At 48.1% G+C, this 15,985-nt stretch overlaps 1 protein-coding gene across 1 annotated transcript; it reads left to right on the forward strand.

Moving 5' to 3' along the window:
* The first annotated feature begins 904 nt into the window (after positions 1-904).
* Positions 905-1,858, forward strand: LOC142246753 (olfactory receptor 8H3-like). The gene has a single exon (XM_075319802.1). It carries the CDS (start codon positions 905-907, stop codon positions 1,856-1,858), a length of 954 nt encoding a protein of 317 aa, XP_075175917.1.
* Positions 1,859-15,985: the final 14,127 nt, after the last annotated feature.

Raw genomic sequence — 15,985 nt, forward strand, 5'->3', positions numbered from 1 at the left:
CAGAGAGCAGCTGCATTAACGTTGCCGGAGGGCATAAGAACGCTGTTGGTCGTCGTTGCCAGGGTGTCACACGTAGCGATGTGTGGAAAACATCTTTAATGCAATTGAGCCAGTACTAAATTTGAAACTAAAGGCCGCTTTACACTCTGCGACGTCGCTCAAGCGATCTCATTGGGGTCACAGCATTTGTGACGCACAACCGGTCGCTTTAGCGATGCCGTTGCATGTTACACCTATGAGCGATTTTGAATCGTCGCAAAAACGTTCAAAATCGCTCATCGGTGACATGCCCCCCCTATTCTCGAATATCGCTGCTGCTGCAGCTAGCGATGTAGTTCCTCGTTGCTGCGGCAGCACACATCGCTATGTGTGACACCGCAGGAACGAGGAACATCACCTTACCTGCGGCCGCTTGCAATGAAGAAGGAAGGAGGTGGGCAGGATGTTCGTCCCACTCATTTCCGCCCCTCCACTTCTAATGGGGGGCGGTTCAGTGACGCTGCTGTGACGTCGCTGTGATGCTGAACGAACCGCCCCCTTAGAAAGGAGGCGGTTCGCCGGTAACAGCGACGTCGCAGGGCAGGTAAGTAGTGTGACGGGTCCGCGCGATGTTGTGCGCCACGGGCAGCGATTTGGCCGTGTCGCACAACCGATGGGGGCGGGAACCCATGCTAGCGATATTGGTCATGATATCGCAGCGTGTAAAGCGGCCTTTATAAGCCATCTAGGAATGTCAGATGACCGGATTACTAAAAAAATAGTAGGGCATTAAGAATGATTATGTTCTTTTTTCTCTCTCATCATTTAATTTATTAATATTAATTGCTATCACTTTTAAATGTTTGATATTGGAAATATTTAACATTAACACTTTTGTGCTTTTCTTTAGCTAAAAAAAATACTAATGAAGAATGCTACTTTTCTTAAATATTTTTACATTTTGCCATTCTCTGGAGAAACAATATATAATTCCTTAATTTTTTACTTCTTCTTCTTGATATATCTGGTCGGAGTTCTCGTTAATTCTTGCGTTATCACAGTCATATGTCTGGAAGTTCAGTTACATAAACCAATGTATGTCTTTATCTGTAATTTATCCATTGTAGACATATTTTATACATCGGTCACGGTTCCTAAATTATTGCACAGGTTATTGTCCGGGATTCACTTTGTTTCCTTCTCACAGTGTTACGCTCAGTTGTACTTTTTCTTAGCTGTGACGACAGCAGAGGACATTCTCCTCTTCATTATGGCTTATGACCGATATGTCGCTATCTGCCTTCCCTTACATTATCATCAGATCCTAAGTCGGAGAAATTGCCTGATGGTAACTTTTGGGATTTGGGTAGCCACATTTTTAAACTCATTAATGCTCGTAACCTCAGCTTTATACATGACCTCCTGTCACTCCAACGTCATCCACCAGTTCTTCTGTGATGCCAAGTCATTAACAAAGACCACCTGCACCGGGACATTCATGTTTTTTGTTATAGTGGGTATAGAAATGATGCCTTTTGCTATTGGTCCAGTGATGGGCACGGTTATTTCTTATATTAACATTTTCTCAGTTATCTTCAAGATAAAGTCAAGAGAAAGACAAAAAAAAGCCTTCTCCACCTGCTCGTCCCATGTTACTATTGTCTCTCTTTACTATGGGACGGCATTAATAGTATATCTGATGCCATTTTACTCTGATGTTCTGGATTTAATCTTCAGTATAATATATACAAGTATTATTCCCATGATAAACCCGATCATATACAGTCTACAGAATTCCAATGTACAATCTGCAATACTGAGGCTAATGAAAGGAAAGGGTTTTATAGAGAAATCAAAGCAAAGGCAAAAAAACCCCTGAAAAACTGAATCTCCAAATAGAACAGAACAAGTGTGAACAGGTAACAGCTGCTATAACTACACGAAACACAAATATTTTTTGCAGCACATGTTGGAAGAATAAATATCCTCCTATTCTAAAGGCCACTTCTCACTAAGCAACATCGCTAGCAACATCGCTGCTGAGGCACGACTTTTGTGACGTAGCAGCGATGTTGCTTAGTGTGACATCCAGCAACAACCTGGCCCCTGCTGTGAGGTCGTTGGTTGTTGCTGGATGTCCTGGTCCATTTTTTAGTTGTTGCTCTCCCGCTGTGAAGCACAGATCGCTGTGTGTGACAGCGAGAGAGCAACAACTGAATGTGCAGGCAGCAGGAGCCAGATTCTGCGGACGCTGGTAACCACAGTAAACATCGGGTAACCAAGAAGCCCTTCCCTTTGGTTACCCGATATTTACCTTCGTTACCAGCGTCCGCCGCTCTCACACTGCCAGTTCCGGCTTCCTGCTCTCTGCACACGTAGAAGAGTACACATCGGGTAATTAACCCGATGTGTACTGTGGCTAAGAGTGCAGGGAACAGGGAGGCGGCACTGGCAGTGTGAGAGCGGCGGACGCTGGTAACGAAGGTAAATATCGGGTAACCAAGGGAAGGGCTTCTTGGTTACCCGATGTTTACCATGGTTACTAGCGTCCGCAGAAGCCGGCTCCCTGCTGCCTGCACACGTAGCAGAGTACACATCGGGTAATTACCCGATGTGTACTCTGGCTAAGAGTGCAGGGAGCCAGCGCTAAGCGGTGTGCACTGGTAACCAAGGCAAATATCAGGTTGGTTACCCGATATTTACCTTAGTTACCAAGCGCAGCATCGCTTCCACGCATGCTGTTGGCTGGGGGCTGGTCACTGGTTGCTGGTGAGATCTGCCTGTGTGACAGCTCACCAGCAACCCATGTAGCGACGCTCCAGCGATCCCTGCCAGGTCAAGTTGCTGATGGGATCGCTGGAGCGTCGCTTAGTGTGACGGTACCTTAACAGTTCTCCCCAGGTGGCTTTTAATTAGTGCTAGATACTACCTGGCCATATATTTTACCAACACAGAATACCCTTCAACAATTATACATCGGGCCATGAACTCATAACAATAAGAACAACAAACAAAACACAGTATATGGCCAAGGAAAAGATATCTTTATTACACAGAATACAATAAAATACAGGACATTAAAAAAAAATGTTTTGAAAAATGGTCAAACAGGTGTAGAGGACCAGCAGACCCAATGTGTGATTCAGATACTGGAAAGTTAGTGCCCATTTAATATGTAAAAATTCATATACCAATTGGTAATATATAAAGGGCAAAAAAAAAAAATGTAATAACAGAATTTAAATGACAGAATAATACAGCCTATTGTATAAAAAGGGACAATCCATAAAGGAGTTATACATATGGAGTGGATAGTACACTAGTTTGCACTATAAATAAATAAGTTAAATTAAAGTGCTAGTGACTAAGTAATTTAGACTCAAAGAGAAGTCAGTATAAATTAATTAAAGTGCAACATGCTGATCACATTAGAACACAAGGAATCTATTATGATAGAAAGTTGTTACACCTCGTGGCTCTCCTGTGGCAAGGAATGAGGCAGTCTCCTTGCCTGCCACGAGCGCTCCTGCTCAGCAGCGCCAAAGGTCTGCCAGACTGCGCAGAGTGCAGGAGAAACCTCCTCAGAGAGGCAGCACAAGGGTGACACCTAGTGGTTCTCCTGTTGCAAGAAATGAGGCGGTCTCCCATTCCTTGCCTGCCGCGGCTCCTCCTGCTCAGCAGCCCCAAAGGTCTGTGAGGTTGCGCAATGTGCAGAGGTTTTCTGCTCAGGGAAGCAGTGAGACTCCCGTTATCTCTACACATTGTTGACCGAGGATCCCGCCTCTATTTCCCAGAGGCAGGAGGGTGAGCATGTGCAATGCTTGGTGGGTCCTGATTCGCCCACTCACGTCACACGGCTTGATGACGAGGCTGGTGACGTGGTGAATCCTGACTGGCCAGGCTGGGACGTCGTGGATCCTGATTGGGTCAAGTCCGTTATCTCCGCCTCGCGCCCACCCTTGGCTGGAGCGACACCTCCTTAAAAGCTCCTCCTGCCATCATGGCGGCGCGCGACCGTCCTTCTATGTTTGGATGTCTGGCAGCGTGCTGACATGCCACTGCTCAGGCATTATTGTCTTCTGTGGGCTTGGCCCTTGCTGCTCAGGCAGCACCTGGTTTGCAGGCCGTGTCCCTGCCTTGCTGCTCCGGCAGTAGCTCCTTCGACAGGCCGTGTTCCTGTTCCAGGTGAGCTCCTCGAGTCTCCACCGGACTCACCTGGTTATTGAAAGCACACGTGCATGGGCACCTCTGTGCTACCCTCGTGCCATATTCTCGTGATTTCCACTGGCACACGTGCGTGGGCACCTCTGTGCTTCCCCGTGCAACAGGTACACCGAGCCGTCTGATCCCTGCCATACAACCCTCACGGGTTAGGGCAGACCAGTGTACGTAGATCGTCTGTGACATTCCAGACGATCGCTAGCAGCAACCCGCTCACTCTTCACCCACCATAGCAGCGGTCCCTTACACCGCACAGTGGACCTTGACCGGCGGAAGCTGTCCATTCCCCATCTTGGCACGCTTCCCCGGGTCCCCCTCGTAACATTACGGTCGCGCCAAAGGTCTGGCTATGGCTGAAGAGCAGCAGCAGTTGCTGCGTTATGTGCAGCAGTTGGAATCACGATTGGCAGCAGTGGAGCAGTCTTCCTCCGACAAGACTACTCTGACGACAGTCGCCACCCAGGCGGCTACCCAGGCTGTGCTATTGGGCGGAAGGTCTCCTCGCCTTGCGCTTCCAGAGCGCTTTAGCGGGGACAGCTCCGAGTGCCGTGGCTTTATAAACCAGGTCACCACCTACTTAGAGCTGTCCGCGAATCTTTACGCTACCGAGAAGGCGAAGGTAGCCTTCGTCCAGTCCCTTCTCACAGGGAGAGCGCTGAAGTGGTCCACACCGTTGTGGGAGCGCGGAGATCGGGTGGTGAATAACTTAGCAGCCTTGGGGCCATGAGAATGGTGTTCCTCGGGCCTCAAGTCACCCACGACTCCGCGCTGCGCCTCCTACGACTTCGGCAAGGGTCCGCTTCAGTCGGGGACTTTGCCATACACTTTAGGACACTTGCCGCAGAGCTGGACTGGCCGGATAAGGTCCTTGTCCCTGTGTTCTGGGAGGGCCTGGCAGGGTTCGTCAAAGACGCACTGGCCACGCGTGAGGTGCCTGCTACTTTAGAGTCCTTGATTGTGGTTGCCTCTCGCATAGACATCGGACCCCAGAGACCGCAGGACCCTGAGCCGATATAGACTCAGTGCCCACAGTCTAGCCATCGAATCTGGCCGACACAAGCAGAGCTACAAGCCCAGGGAGGACAGACTGTGCCAACACTGTGACCTGGAGGCCCTGGAGGATGAAACCCACTTCCTGCTACACTGCACCAAGTACTCAGCAGTGAGGGACACTCACTTCAGGAGACTCTCCCATCTCTTCCCGGATTTCAGCTCCATGAAGGAGGAAGAGAAAATATATATCCTGCTGGGGGAAGAAGAGAGCGCAGTGGAGATAGCAGCGCAGTATGTGAGCGAATGCCATAGACTTCGAGAAAGAGAACTATGATAAGCCATGGACTTCCATAGCCCCCCATCCCAGATGTGGCCCCCCAATCCCCACCCTGGATATGTCCCATCCACCGTTACCACAGTCCCCACCGTGGATATGCCCCATCATAAGCCATGGACTTCCATAGCCCCCATCCTAGAAGTGCCCCCACAGTCCCCACCCTGGATGTGCCCCATCCATCCTTCCTACAGTCCCCACCCACCATCCCCACAGCCCCAGTCCCTAATGTACACTTGCTTTGGCAAAACTAATTTGTATTTGGTCCTGCCAATAAAGCTTATTTGATTTGATTTGATTTGATTTGATTTGATTTGACATCCGCCAGGCGGAGCGGAGGCTCGAGGTCTCTTCAGCACCCACGTCCTCACGGCCTAAAAAGCGTCTGGCTCCCGTCTTCCACCAGACAGGTCTCCCAGCCAGCTCTGTAGGCGACTCCGTGGAGTCAATGGATGTGTCCAAAGCGGTCTCCTCTACCCCAGGTTCTCGGTCTGGTGTCATCTGCTTTTCCTGTGGGCAGAGGGGACACATAGCTACCCGATGTCCCAAACCGTCGGGAAAAGACAGCGTCTAGTTTCCATCAGAGGGGGGTTCCTAGACGCTGCTTCTCCCTCTAGGTTGACTATCAGCGCCCAGTTGCAGTTTGGCACTACTCTCTTCTCTGCTCTGGCCTGCCTGGACTCAGGCGCTGATGGCAATTTCATGTCGACCTCCCTGGCAACCCGATACTCAGTTCCCCTGGTTCTCTTGCCCGAGCCACTCAGGGTTCGGGTAGTCAACGGGTCCCTACTAGTCGATTCCATCACCCAGATCACCATCCCTCTCAGGATGGAAGTACCACCAGGACACCATGAGCAGGTGTCCTTCCTGGTGCTTCCAGGGGGGACGGATGAGATCCTACTGGGCCTCCCCTGGTTGAGACAGCATGCTCCTATACTCAACTGGGCAACAGGGGAGATCTCATCATGGGCAGGATCCTGTAGGGAGCACCTCGTGACTACCGAACCACCCGCTACCATTAGGTCGGTTGGGTCCTCAGGGAATACAGGGGAGCCAGGTTTACCGACACCTTATGAGGCCTACAGGGACGTCTTCTCCAAGAGGGCCGCAGATACCCTTCCTCCCCACCGGCCATACGATTGCCGAATAGACCTGAAGCCAGGCTCTGAGCCCCCTAGGGGCAGAGTGTATCCCCTCTCTGCTCCAGAGACGGAGGCTATGTCCAAATATATTCAGGACAGCCTGGCAAAAGGGTTCATTCGCAAGTCTATTTCACCGGCCGGTGCGGGGTTCTTCTTCGTGCAAAAGAAGGAAGGGGATCTACGCCCCTGTATCGATTACAGGGGATTAAATGCAATCACGATCAAAAACAAATACCCTTTGCCCCTTATTACGGAGTTATTTGATCGATTCCGCGGGGCAAAGATCTTCACGAAGCTGGATCTCCGCGGGGCGTATAATCTAGTGCGAGTCCGAGAGGGCGATGAGTGGAAGACTGCCTTCAACACCAGGGACGGTCACTACGAGTATCTTGTAATGCCCTTCGGACTCTGCAATGCCCCCGCCGTATTTCAAGACTTTGTGAATGATGTTTTCCGGGATTTGTATCTTTCCGTGGTTGCATACCTGGATGATATCCTTATCTTCTCCCCCGATCTTGCCACCCATTGGAGGGATGTCATCCGAGTACTTAAGAGGCTCCGCACCCATTCGTTATATGCTAAGCTAGAAAAGTGCGTTTTTGAACGTGAATCCTTGCCGTTCCTGGGGTATATCGTGTCCAGTCAGGGGTTAGCAATGGATCCGGGAAAGTTGGAGACAGTGATGAAATGGCCTGAGCCCCGCTCGCTGAAAGCGATCCAGCGATTCTTGGGGTTTATCAATTATTATCGCCAGTTCATTCCCAACTTCTCGACGGTGGCAGCACCCATCATTGCCCTTACCCGCAAGGGCGCTAATCCCAAAGCATGGACACGGGAAACGGTAGAGGCATTTCACACTCTCAAAACTTACTTCTCCAGAGCTCCCATCCTTCATCGTCCAGACATCTCCAAACCCTTCCTACTAGAGGTAGACGCCTCTTCGGTCGGTGCTGGTGCAGTCCTGTACCAGAAAGACGAACGAGGAAGGAAGCATCCATGTTTCTTTTTCTCCAAAACCTTTTCTCCGGCCGAGAGGAACTACTCCATAGGGGATAGGGAGTTACTGGCGATGAAACTAGCATTCCAGGAATGGCGGCATCTCCTGGAGGGTGCGAAGCATCCATTTGAAGTATTTTCCGACCATAAAAATCTCACATACCTCCAGACAGCACAACGCCTGAACCCAAGGCAGGCCCGTTGGTCCTTGTTCTTCTCCTGGTTCCGCTTTATTATCCGCCACCTGGCCGGTGAGAAAAACGTACGGGCCGATGCCTTGTCACGTTGTATGGTTGTGTTGGAGGAGGACGAGGAGGAGCCTCGTCTTATACTACCCCCGGACAGCTTGAGGATGGTCACTCCCACTTCCTTGGACCAGGTGCCACCTGGCAAGACCCTCGTTCCCCCTGAATTACGGAATGAGGTGCTATCGTGGGCCCATGCCTCCAAGGTCGGGGGTCACTTTGGGGTCAAAAGGACCAGAGACCTTGTGACCAGGCACTATTGGTGGCCGAGACTACCCCAGGACATACAGGAGTATGTGGGAGCCTGTATGTCGTGTGCACGGAATAAGCCGTCCCGGCAGAGACCGGCAGGTCTTCTTCACCCACTGCCAGTGCCAGATCGTCCCTGGGAAGTGGTGGGAATGGACTTCCTGGGAGATCTGCCCAAGTCAGCAGGCCACAAGGTCGTATGGGTCATCACGGATCACTTCTCTAAAATGGTCCACTTGGTGCCTCTCCCACGACTCCCGACGTCACGTGCTCTCGCCACCTTATTCATTAGGCATGTATTTAGGCTGCATGGCATGCCTGACAAGGTGGTGAGCGACCAGGGTCCCCAGTTCGCGTCTCGCTTCTGGAGAGAGCTCTGTAAGCTCCTGCAGATAGAGCTGAACATCTCCTCCGCATACCATCCCGAAACCAATGGCCTGGTGGAGAGGACCAATCAGATCTTGGTAACTTACCTCCGCCATTTTATCTCCGCGCACCACAAAAACTGGGCTAACCTCCTTCCTTGGGCCGAATTTGCCATTAATAATTCGGTCCATGAATCCTCTGGCCAGACTCCGTTCCTGCTCAATAACGAACAACATCCCAGAATCCCGGTTCCGATGCCCATTACGTCACCCGATCCTAGAGTGGAGGATTGGGCGACCGAGGCCCGGGAGATCTGGGATAACACCCAAGAGGCCCTTAAGAGGGCTAAAGACCGGATGGTGACAACAGCTGATGTGCGCCGCCGCCCGGCGCCATCCTTCGCCCCTGGTGACCTAGTGTAGCTGTCCTCTAAGAATGTTAACCTACGGGTACAGGTAGCCAAGTTCGCCCCTAGGTACCTGGGTCCGTTTAAAGTACTAGAGCAGGTAAACCCGGTGGCATACCGACTCCAACTCCCTCCACGCTGGGCTATAGCCAACACCTTTCACGTGTCCCTCCTGAAACCCGTACGACTTAATAAGTTCTCGGGGTCCCTGACGCCTCAAACCGACTCTCCGTCCGACGACCCTGAGGTGGCGAAGCTTGTGGAGACAAAAGTCATATGGGGCAGGAGGTACTACCTCGTGGAGTGGGTCGGCCGTGGTCCGGAGCATAGATCCTGGGAATTGGAGGATCATATCCACGCCCCGGGTTTGATAGCGGCCTTCGAGCACGGGCGGGGGGAGGGTCCTAGACGGGGGGGTAATGTTACACCTCGTGGCTCTCCTGTGGCAAGGAATGAGGCAGTCTCCTTGCCTGCCACGAGCGCTCCTGCTCAGCAGCGCCGAAGGTCTGCCAGACTGCGCAGAGTGCAGGAGAAACCTCCTCAGAGAGGCAGCACAAGGGTGACACCTAGTGGTACTCCTGTTGCAAGAAATGAGGCGGTCTCCCATTCCTTGCCTGCCGCGGCTCCTCCTGCTCAGCAGCCCCGAAGGTCTGTGAGGTTGCGCAATGTGCAGAGGTTTTCTGCTCAGGGAAGCAGTGAGACTCCCGTTATCTCTACACATTGTGAGACCGAGGATCCCGCCTCTATTTCCCAGAGGCAGGAGGGTGAGCATGTGCAATGCTTGGTGGGTCCTGATTCGCCCACTCACGTCACATGGCTTGATGACGAGGCTGGTGATGTGGTGAATCCTGACTGGCCAGGCTGGGACGTCGTGGATCCTGATTGGGTCAAGTCCGTTATCTCCGCCTCGCGCCCACCCTTGGCTGGAGCAACACCTCCTTAAAAGCTCCTCCTGCCATCATGGCGGCGCGCGACCGTCCTTCTATGTTTGGATGTCTGGCAGCGTGCTGCCACGCCACTGCTCAGGCATTATTGTCTTCCGTGGGCTTGGCCCTTGCTGCTCAGGCAGCACCTGGTTTGCAGGCCGTGTCCCTGCCTTGCTGCTCCGGCAGTAGCTCCTTCGACAGGCCATGTTCCTGTTCCAGGTGAGCTCCTCGAGTCTCCACCGGACTCACCTGGTTATTGAAAGCACACGTGCATGGGCACCTCTGTGCTACCCTCGTGCCATATTCTCGTGATTTCCACTGGCACACGTGCGTGGGCACCTCTGTGCTTCCCCGTGCAACAGGTACACCGAGCCGTGTGATCCCTGCCATACAACCCTCACGGGTTAGGGCAGACCGGTGTACGTAGATCGTCTGTGACATTCCAGACGATCGCTAGCAGCAACCCGCTCACTCTTCACCCACCATAGCAGCGGTCCCTTACACCGCACAGTGGACCTTGACCGGCGGAAGCTGTCCATTCCCCATCTTTGCACGCTTCCCCGGGTCCCCCTCGTAACAGAAAGTGCTAAGTGCAAACCAAGTAGTATCCAAACTGCAAGCTAAATTCTCATTACAAGTATATAGTATACATATATGGCTAAAGTTTTACAATAGCAAATAGTTTAATGCAGATTTAAACATCAATAGCGATTTGGGAAGTCCACAAACACAATAAGGTTAAGGCTGAGTTAAAGCGTCACTTTCATGGGTCTATCTGATCCTGCCACTCCGACGTACGTTTCATGTATGACTTCTTCAGGGATCAGATAGACCCATCTAAGTGACGCTTTAACTCAGCCTTAACCTTATTGTGTTTGTGGACTTTCCAAATCGCTATTGACATTTAAATCTGCATTAAACTATTTGCTATTGTAAAACTTTAGCCATATATGTATACTATATACTTGTAATGAGAATTTAGCTTGCAGTTTGGATACTACTTGGTTTGCACTTAGCACTTTCTATCACAATAGATTCCTTGTATTCTAATGTGATCAGCATGTTGCACTTTAATTAATTTATACTGACCCCTCTTTGAGTCTAAATTACTTAGTCACTAGCACTTTAATATAACTTATTTATTTATAGTGCAAACTAGTGTACTATCCACTCCATATATATAACTCCTTTATGGATTGTCCCTTTTTATACAATAGGCTGTATTATTTTGTCATCGAAATTCTGTTATTACATTTTTTTTTTTTTGCCCTTTATATATTACCAATTGGTATATGAATTTTTAAATATTAATTGGGCACTAACTTTCCAGTATCTGAATCACACATTGGGTCTGCTGGTCCTCTACACCTGTTTGACCACTTTTCAAAAAAAAAAAAATTTAATCTCCTGTATTTTATTGTATTCTGTGTAATAAAGACATCTTTTACTTGGCCATATACTGTGTTTTGTTTGTTGTTCTTCTGGCCATATATTTGTAGACATCTAGTCCAGGAGAGGCATAAAATTAGGATAGGGTCCGATCAAAGAAAGGTCACCTTGTCATGGTTGATGGGCTCACATGAAATGGTCATTTTATACACTAAGTTCTTTAATTTTCCTGAGTATATCCCATATAGCATTAATGCTGTTTAAATTTTGTATATTTTATGTTTGCATAAATGCTTACAGAGTGCTGCTTAAAGAAAAACAAAGTACACAGCAGTAAAGTGGTATCAATTGTTAGCAGTGTCGGACTGGTTACCAGAGGAATCTTTGGTTACCTGCTCTGAACTCTGGAGCTCTCACCTGAGCTCCGAAGTGCAGCCTGGACTGAATTCGGGGTTTGCAGGACTGAACCGCGAGCGCCGACTGATTCCCCGGTGACTGAAGTTCAGTCCAGGGCAGCTGCGGACAGGCCGGGCTGAACTCCGAAGCTGTCACCTGAGCTCCAGAGTTCAGCCTGGCTTGTCCGCAGCTGAGACATGAACTGAACCACTATCGCCGGGGAATCAGTCGGCGCTCGTGGTTCAGTCCTGCAAACCCAGAGTTCAGTCCAGGCTGCACTTCGGAGCTCAGGTGAGAGCTCCAGAGTTCAGTGCAGGTAACCGCGGCAAGGTCTGGTATTACTGGAGGTTTCTCAAGTAACCAGTCTGATTCTCATTGGGAGGTACGGTCCACAGGCTGTGGGCCAGCATTAATATTAGAAAAAGTGAACATACAGAGACAGAATATTCTGCAACAGCAGATCCAGGACATAATACTGGCATAGAAATTGATGTACAACCAGGCTGATCCATGCAATGCATATGTGATGTCATCCAGACGAAGTGTTGCCCAGCCGTAGTGCCGCCTCTAGGTTTGCACACTAATAGCACATGGCCATCCTTAGTTAAAGGTTCAGTGGAGCCAGCTATTAATCAAACCCGGTCACCAAAGTACCGAGAAAGAAGCACCTGGATATTCCTGATGACATTCACTTCTACAGTAGATGTGAAAAGGGAGGGGAAGGAGATTAAGAACAATGGCTGTCACATATGGGGCAGCAGATCGCTGTGGTGGGAGAAGTGGGTATGCCACAGCTGACGAATAATCTGTCTTTTCTCTCAACTAAAATGCATGGTATTGCTGAACAAACCAACAATAATTTTCAGGCTCCTCCTCCAACCCCCAAACCAGCAGTAGCATCTGTTTGGCCATCAAATCCCATGGCACATACTTTTCAGGCTCCTGTTCTTTTGGTATTGTTCCTGCTGCCATGTTTGATCCATCAACCATGTGGGGTCCATCTGGCTGAAACCCTTATACTTTTTAAAAGCAATATACCATTAGGTTTGTACTACATTTCTTAACATTTTAGGCTACGTTTGGAGAAACCATTAGTCTTGTTTTGAAGGATATTTATGTCAACAGTGTTAAAAATAAAAACTTTGGCAGAGCATTTTTAAAGACGATTTTATAATTTTACTGTTCGTTAATATTTGCATTGTTCACAAAATATGAAAATATAAATCTTAAAAATCCTTTCAGGCAGACAGCTGTACAGTACCATCAATCGCCCCTCTCCCCATAGGCCCTTAAAAAGCAGGGAAGTATGGTCCATGTAACACATCGGATGTGGCCTGGCATTTAAATGTTAACAATCAAGAGATGCATGACAGACAGGCATAGGCCTCTTGCTCACTGAAGCCTGGCATTACACCATCGCCTTGTCTGCGCGGTCTGGGACTGGGGTGGCAAAGTCACTGGACATCCACGACTTGTTCATCTTTATGTATGTTAGGCGGTGTACACTTTGAAGGGACAGCCGGATTCGCTTATCTGTCAATATACTGCCAGCAGTGCTGAAGACACGTTCTAAGAGAACTCTGGCTGCTGGCAGGCCAAAACATCCACATTGTGAGTGGCAAGCTCAGGCCACTTTTCCATTTTTGAAGACCAAAATTCAAAAGGGTCCAATCCCACCCATATGGCATCAATGTTTAGCTCTAGTTACTCCAGCACCATTGTCTCCATTCATTCACTATGTGTCAGACTTCTGCTCTGTTCTGCTGGTGCATGCAATGATGTAAAAATGTGTGCCACAAATCACAGAAATTGGTTGTGGCACTCGAACTGCTGCTGCTAATGTTTCTGCATTGATGACGTGATGTTCCCGTGGTTGGAATTCTAGAACTTCATTTTACGCTGTGTGCCTCAGTGCTGTCTTATGGAAAAGTACTGTTAAGATGGTCTACAAGCTTGTTTTGATACTCCAGCCTCTGCGCGTCCCTTTCCAGGGGTGGACTCTCGTACTATGGATCTAACAGAGTGGCAACCAGGTAGTCAGCACTATTTCTAATGAAAAACAAAAAAATACTTATCAGCCACTCAACCATCATCTGCAACTCTTGGTATAGAGAAGGGGATGCATAGATCAGAGTCCAACTGGTCACCAGAAGAAGTAATCCAAAAAAATCCAAGAAAAATCCAGCAATCCCAAACATTAAAAAATTTCAAAACTTTATTTCACATTTTAAAATTCCATGGTTAGGACTCCATTAAAAGGGAAAAAGATGACGCATTTTGGATCCAACAGATCCTTACTCATATCTCATGAGTAAGGATCTGTTGGATCCAAAACATGATGTTGAAGTGCAGGAAGAGGAGGAGAGGCCAATTGGTGCAGCGCTTGACATCCTTTCCAACTGATGCCGTTTACCAGCCTCATTTTGTAGTTGAAACAATGTGAGGCTGTCAAAGAAATCTAGTGAAGTAGGCTGTCCAGTAATGGAAGCTGTTCTCATTTTTCTTGGGATAGGATGAGCTGGCATTTTCTCACTTCCCAAACATACACCTCCACACCCCGCCTATTCCCCCTGCCATGACAACCTCGTTGTGATTTACCACTCATGGTTAATGTCCCTTCCCCTTTGAAACAGATATTTCACAACTCTGCACCCACACCTGTCAGAAACAAAAGATAAATTATTTATTTTGTGCCTGAGTTGCCAATATTGTGAAGGCACTAAAAAGTACCACTACCAAGAAATGTGGTTTACTGTGTTATTTGGAGCAGACATTGTAAAGTGCCAAGAAGACCTTTTAGCTTGTTTAATAGCAAATTTTCAGCAGGCACTACTAACAATACCTATTCATGTATTTCACTGCATAATTTTGAGCTGGTAATTTAAGTTGCAAAGAAATAATTTTAAGATACTTCCTTACCACCTTTTTTTATTCTAGGCACTAACAAACAACAATACCTATAGCTGTGTTAGCAGAATTTTGACCATGCAATTAAAATTGGCAAGAACCAATTTTTAGATAGTTCCCTAGGACATATTTTAGGCTAGGCCATCACAAGTAACAATACGTATAACTGTGTTTGCAGAACTTTGACCAGGCAATTAAAATTTGCAACAACCATTTTTAGATACTTACCTAGCAACTTTTTCCGGCCATGCACAGCTAACTACCAATAACTATAAATGAGTTTGCGTAATTTTCAGAAGGCAATTAAAATTGCCAAAAAGCACTTTTTAGATACTTCCCTAGAAACTTTTTTAGGCCATGCTAGTGCAAGTAATAATATGTATAAGGTGTTCATGCGCACGTAACTGCTGAATATTCTGCTGCGATTTGACAGCACATGTGCGCTTCAAATCGCTGCAGAATGAATGCAGTATTTTTGTTAAAACAAGCCGATTTCATGCACTCGGGATGCTGCCCCCACCATAGACAGAGTGGGAGCTGCATCCAGAATGCACAAATAATTGACATGCTGCTTTTATGAACATACGGATTTGGGTCAAAATTTTAGCACCCAAATCGCTGTGTTCATAAAAGCACTGTGCGCACGTGTCATGCACAATCTTTATAGATTGTGCAGGGGACGCAGGACGCATGCATTTACTCTGCAGTGCTAAACTCAGCATAAATGCATGTAAGTACGCTACATGCGCATGAGCCCTAACTGTGTTTGCAGAATTTTGACCCCAGGAACCACTTTTTACATGCTCTACTAGAAACTTTTTTAGGCCAGTCACTAACAAGTAACAATACTTATGACTGGGTTGTCAAATTTTTGACCAGGTAATTAAAATTGCCAAGAAACACTTTTTAGATACTTCACTAGTTTTTTTTTTTTTTAGGCCAGACACTAACAAGTAACAAGACCCAAGACCTATGACTGTGTTTGCATACTTTTCACCAGCCAGTAATACGTAGCAATGCATATTTAGATGCTTCACTAGCAACTCTTTAGCAGACACATTCCTATTGTAAACTATCACTCTCCTATGTATCTGAATTACCTAGCATTAAACCCCTAGCTAAGCTCACTGTCTAGCAGTACCAGCGGAAGCATCGGAGGCAGCAGCTTCCCTAATGTTTCAAATTCACAAAATTGTGCAGTGGCTAGATATCCGCGATTTATGTACACATGAATATGTGACTTAAACAGCTAATCACAGAAGCCCTTCTGTCTGAACCTTGTGGATATTTGTTGTGCCATGATTGGCTTCAGCAACAGCCACAAATAAGGTAAAGAAAAAAAAACATGGCATCGCGCGAGTCTGGCTTCTCCTGAGCCAGAGTCCCCGCCTCCTGAACAAATTTTACATATCCCCCATCAAACAGAACCGTAATCC

Source organism: Anomaloglossus baeobatrachus, chromosome 7 (genome assembly GCF_048569485.1).
Source record: "Anomaloglossus baeobatrachus isolate aAnoBae1 chromosome 7, aAnoBae1.hap1, whole genome shotgun sequence".
Taxonomy (NCBI): Eukaryota; Metazoa; Chordata; class Amphibia; order Anura; family Aromobatidae; genus Anomaloglossus; species Anomaloglossus baeobatrachus.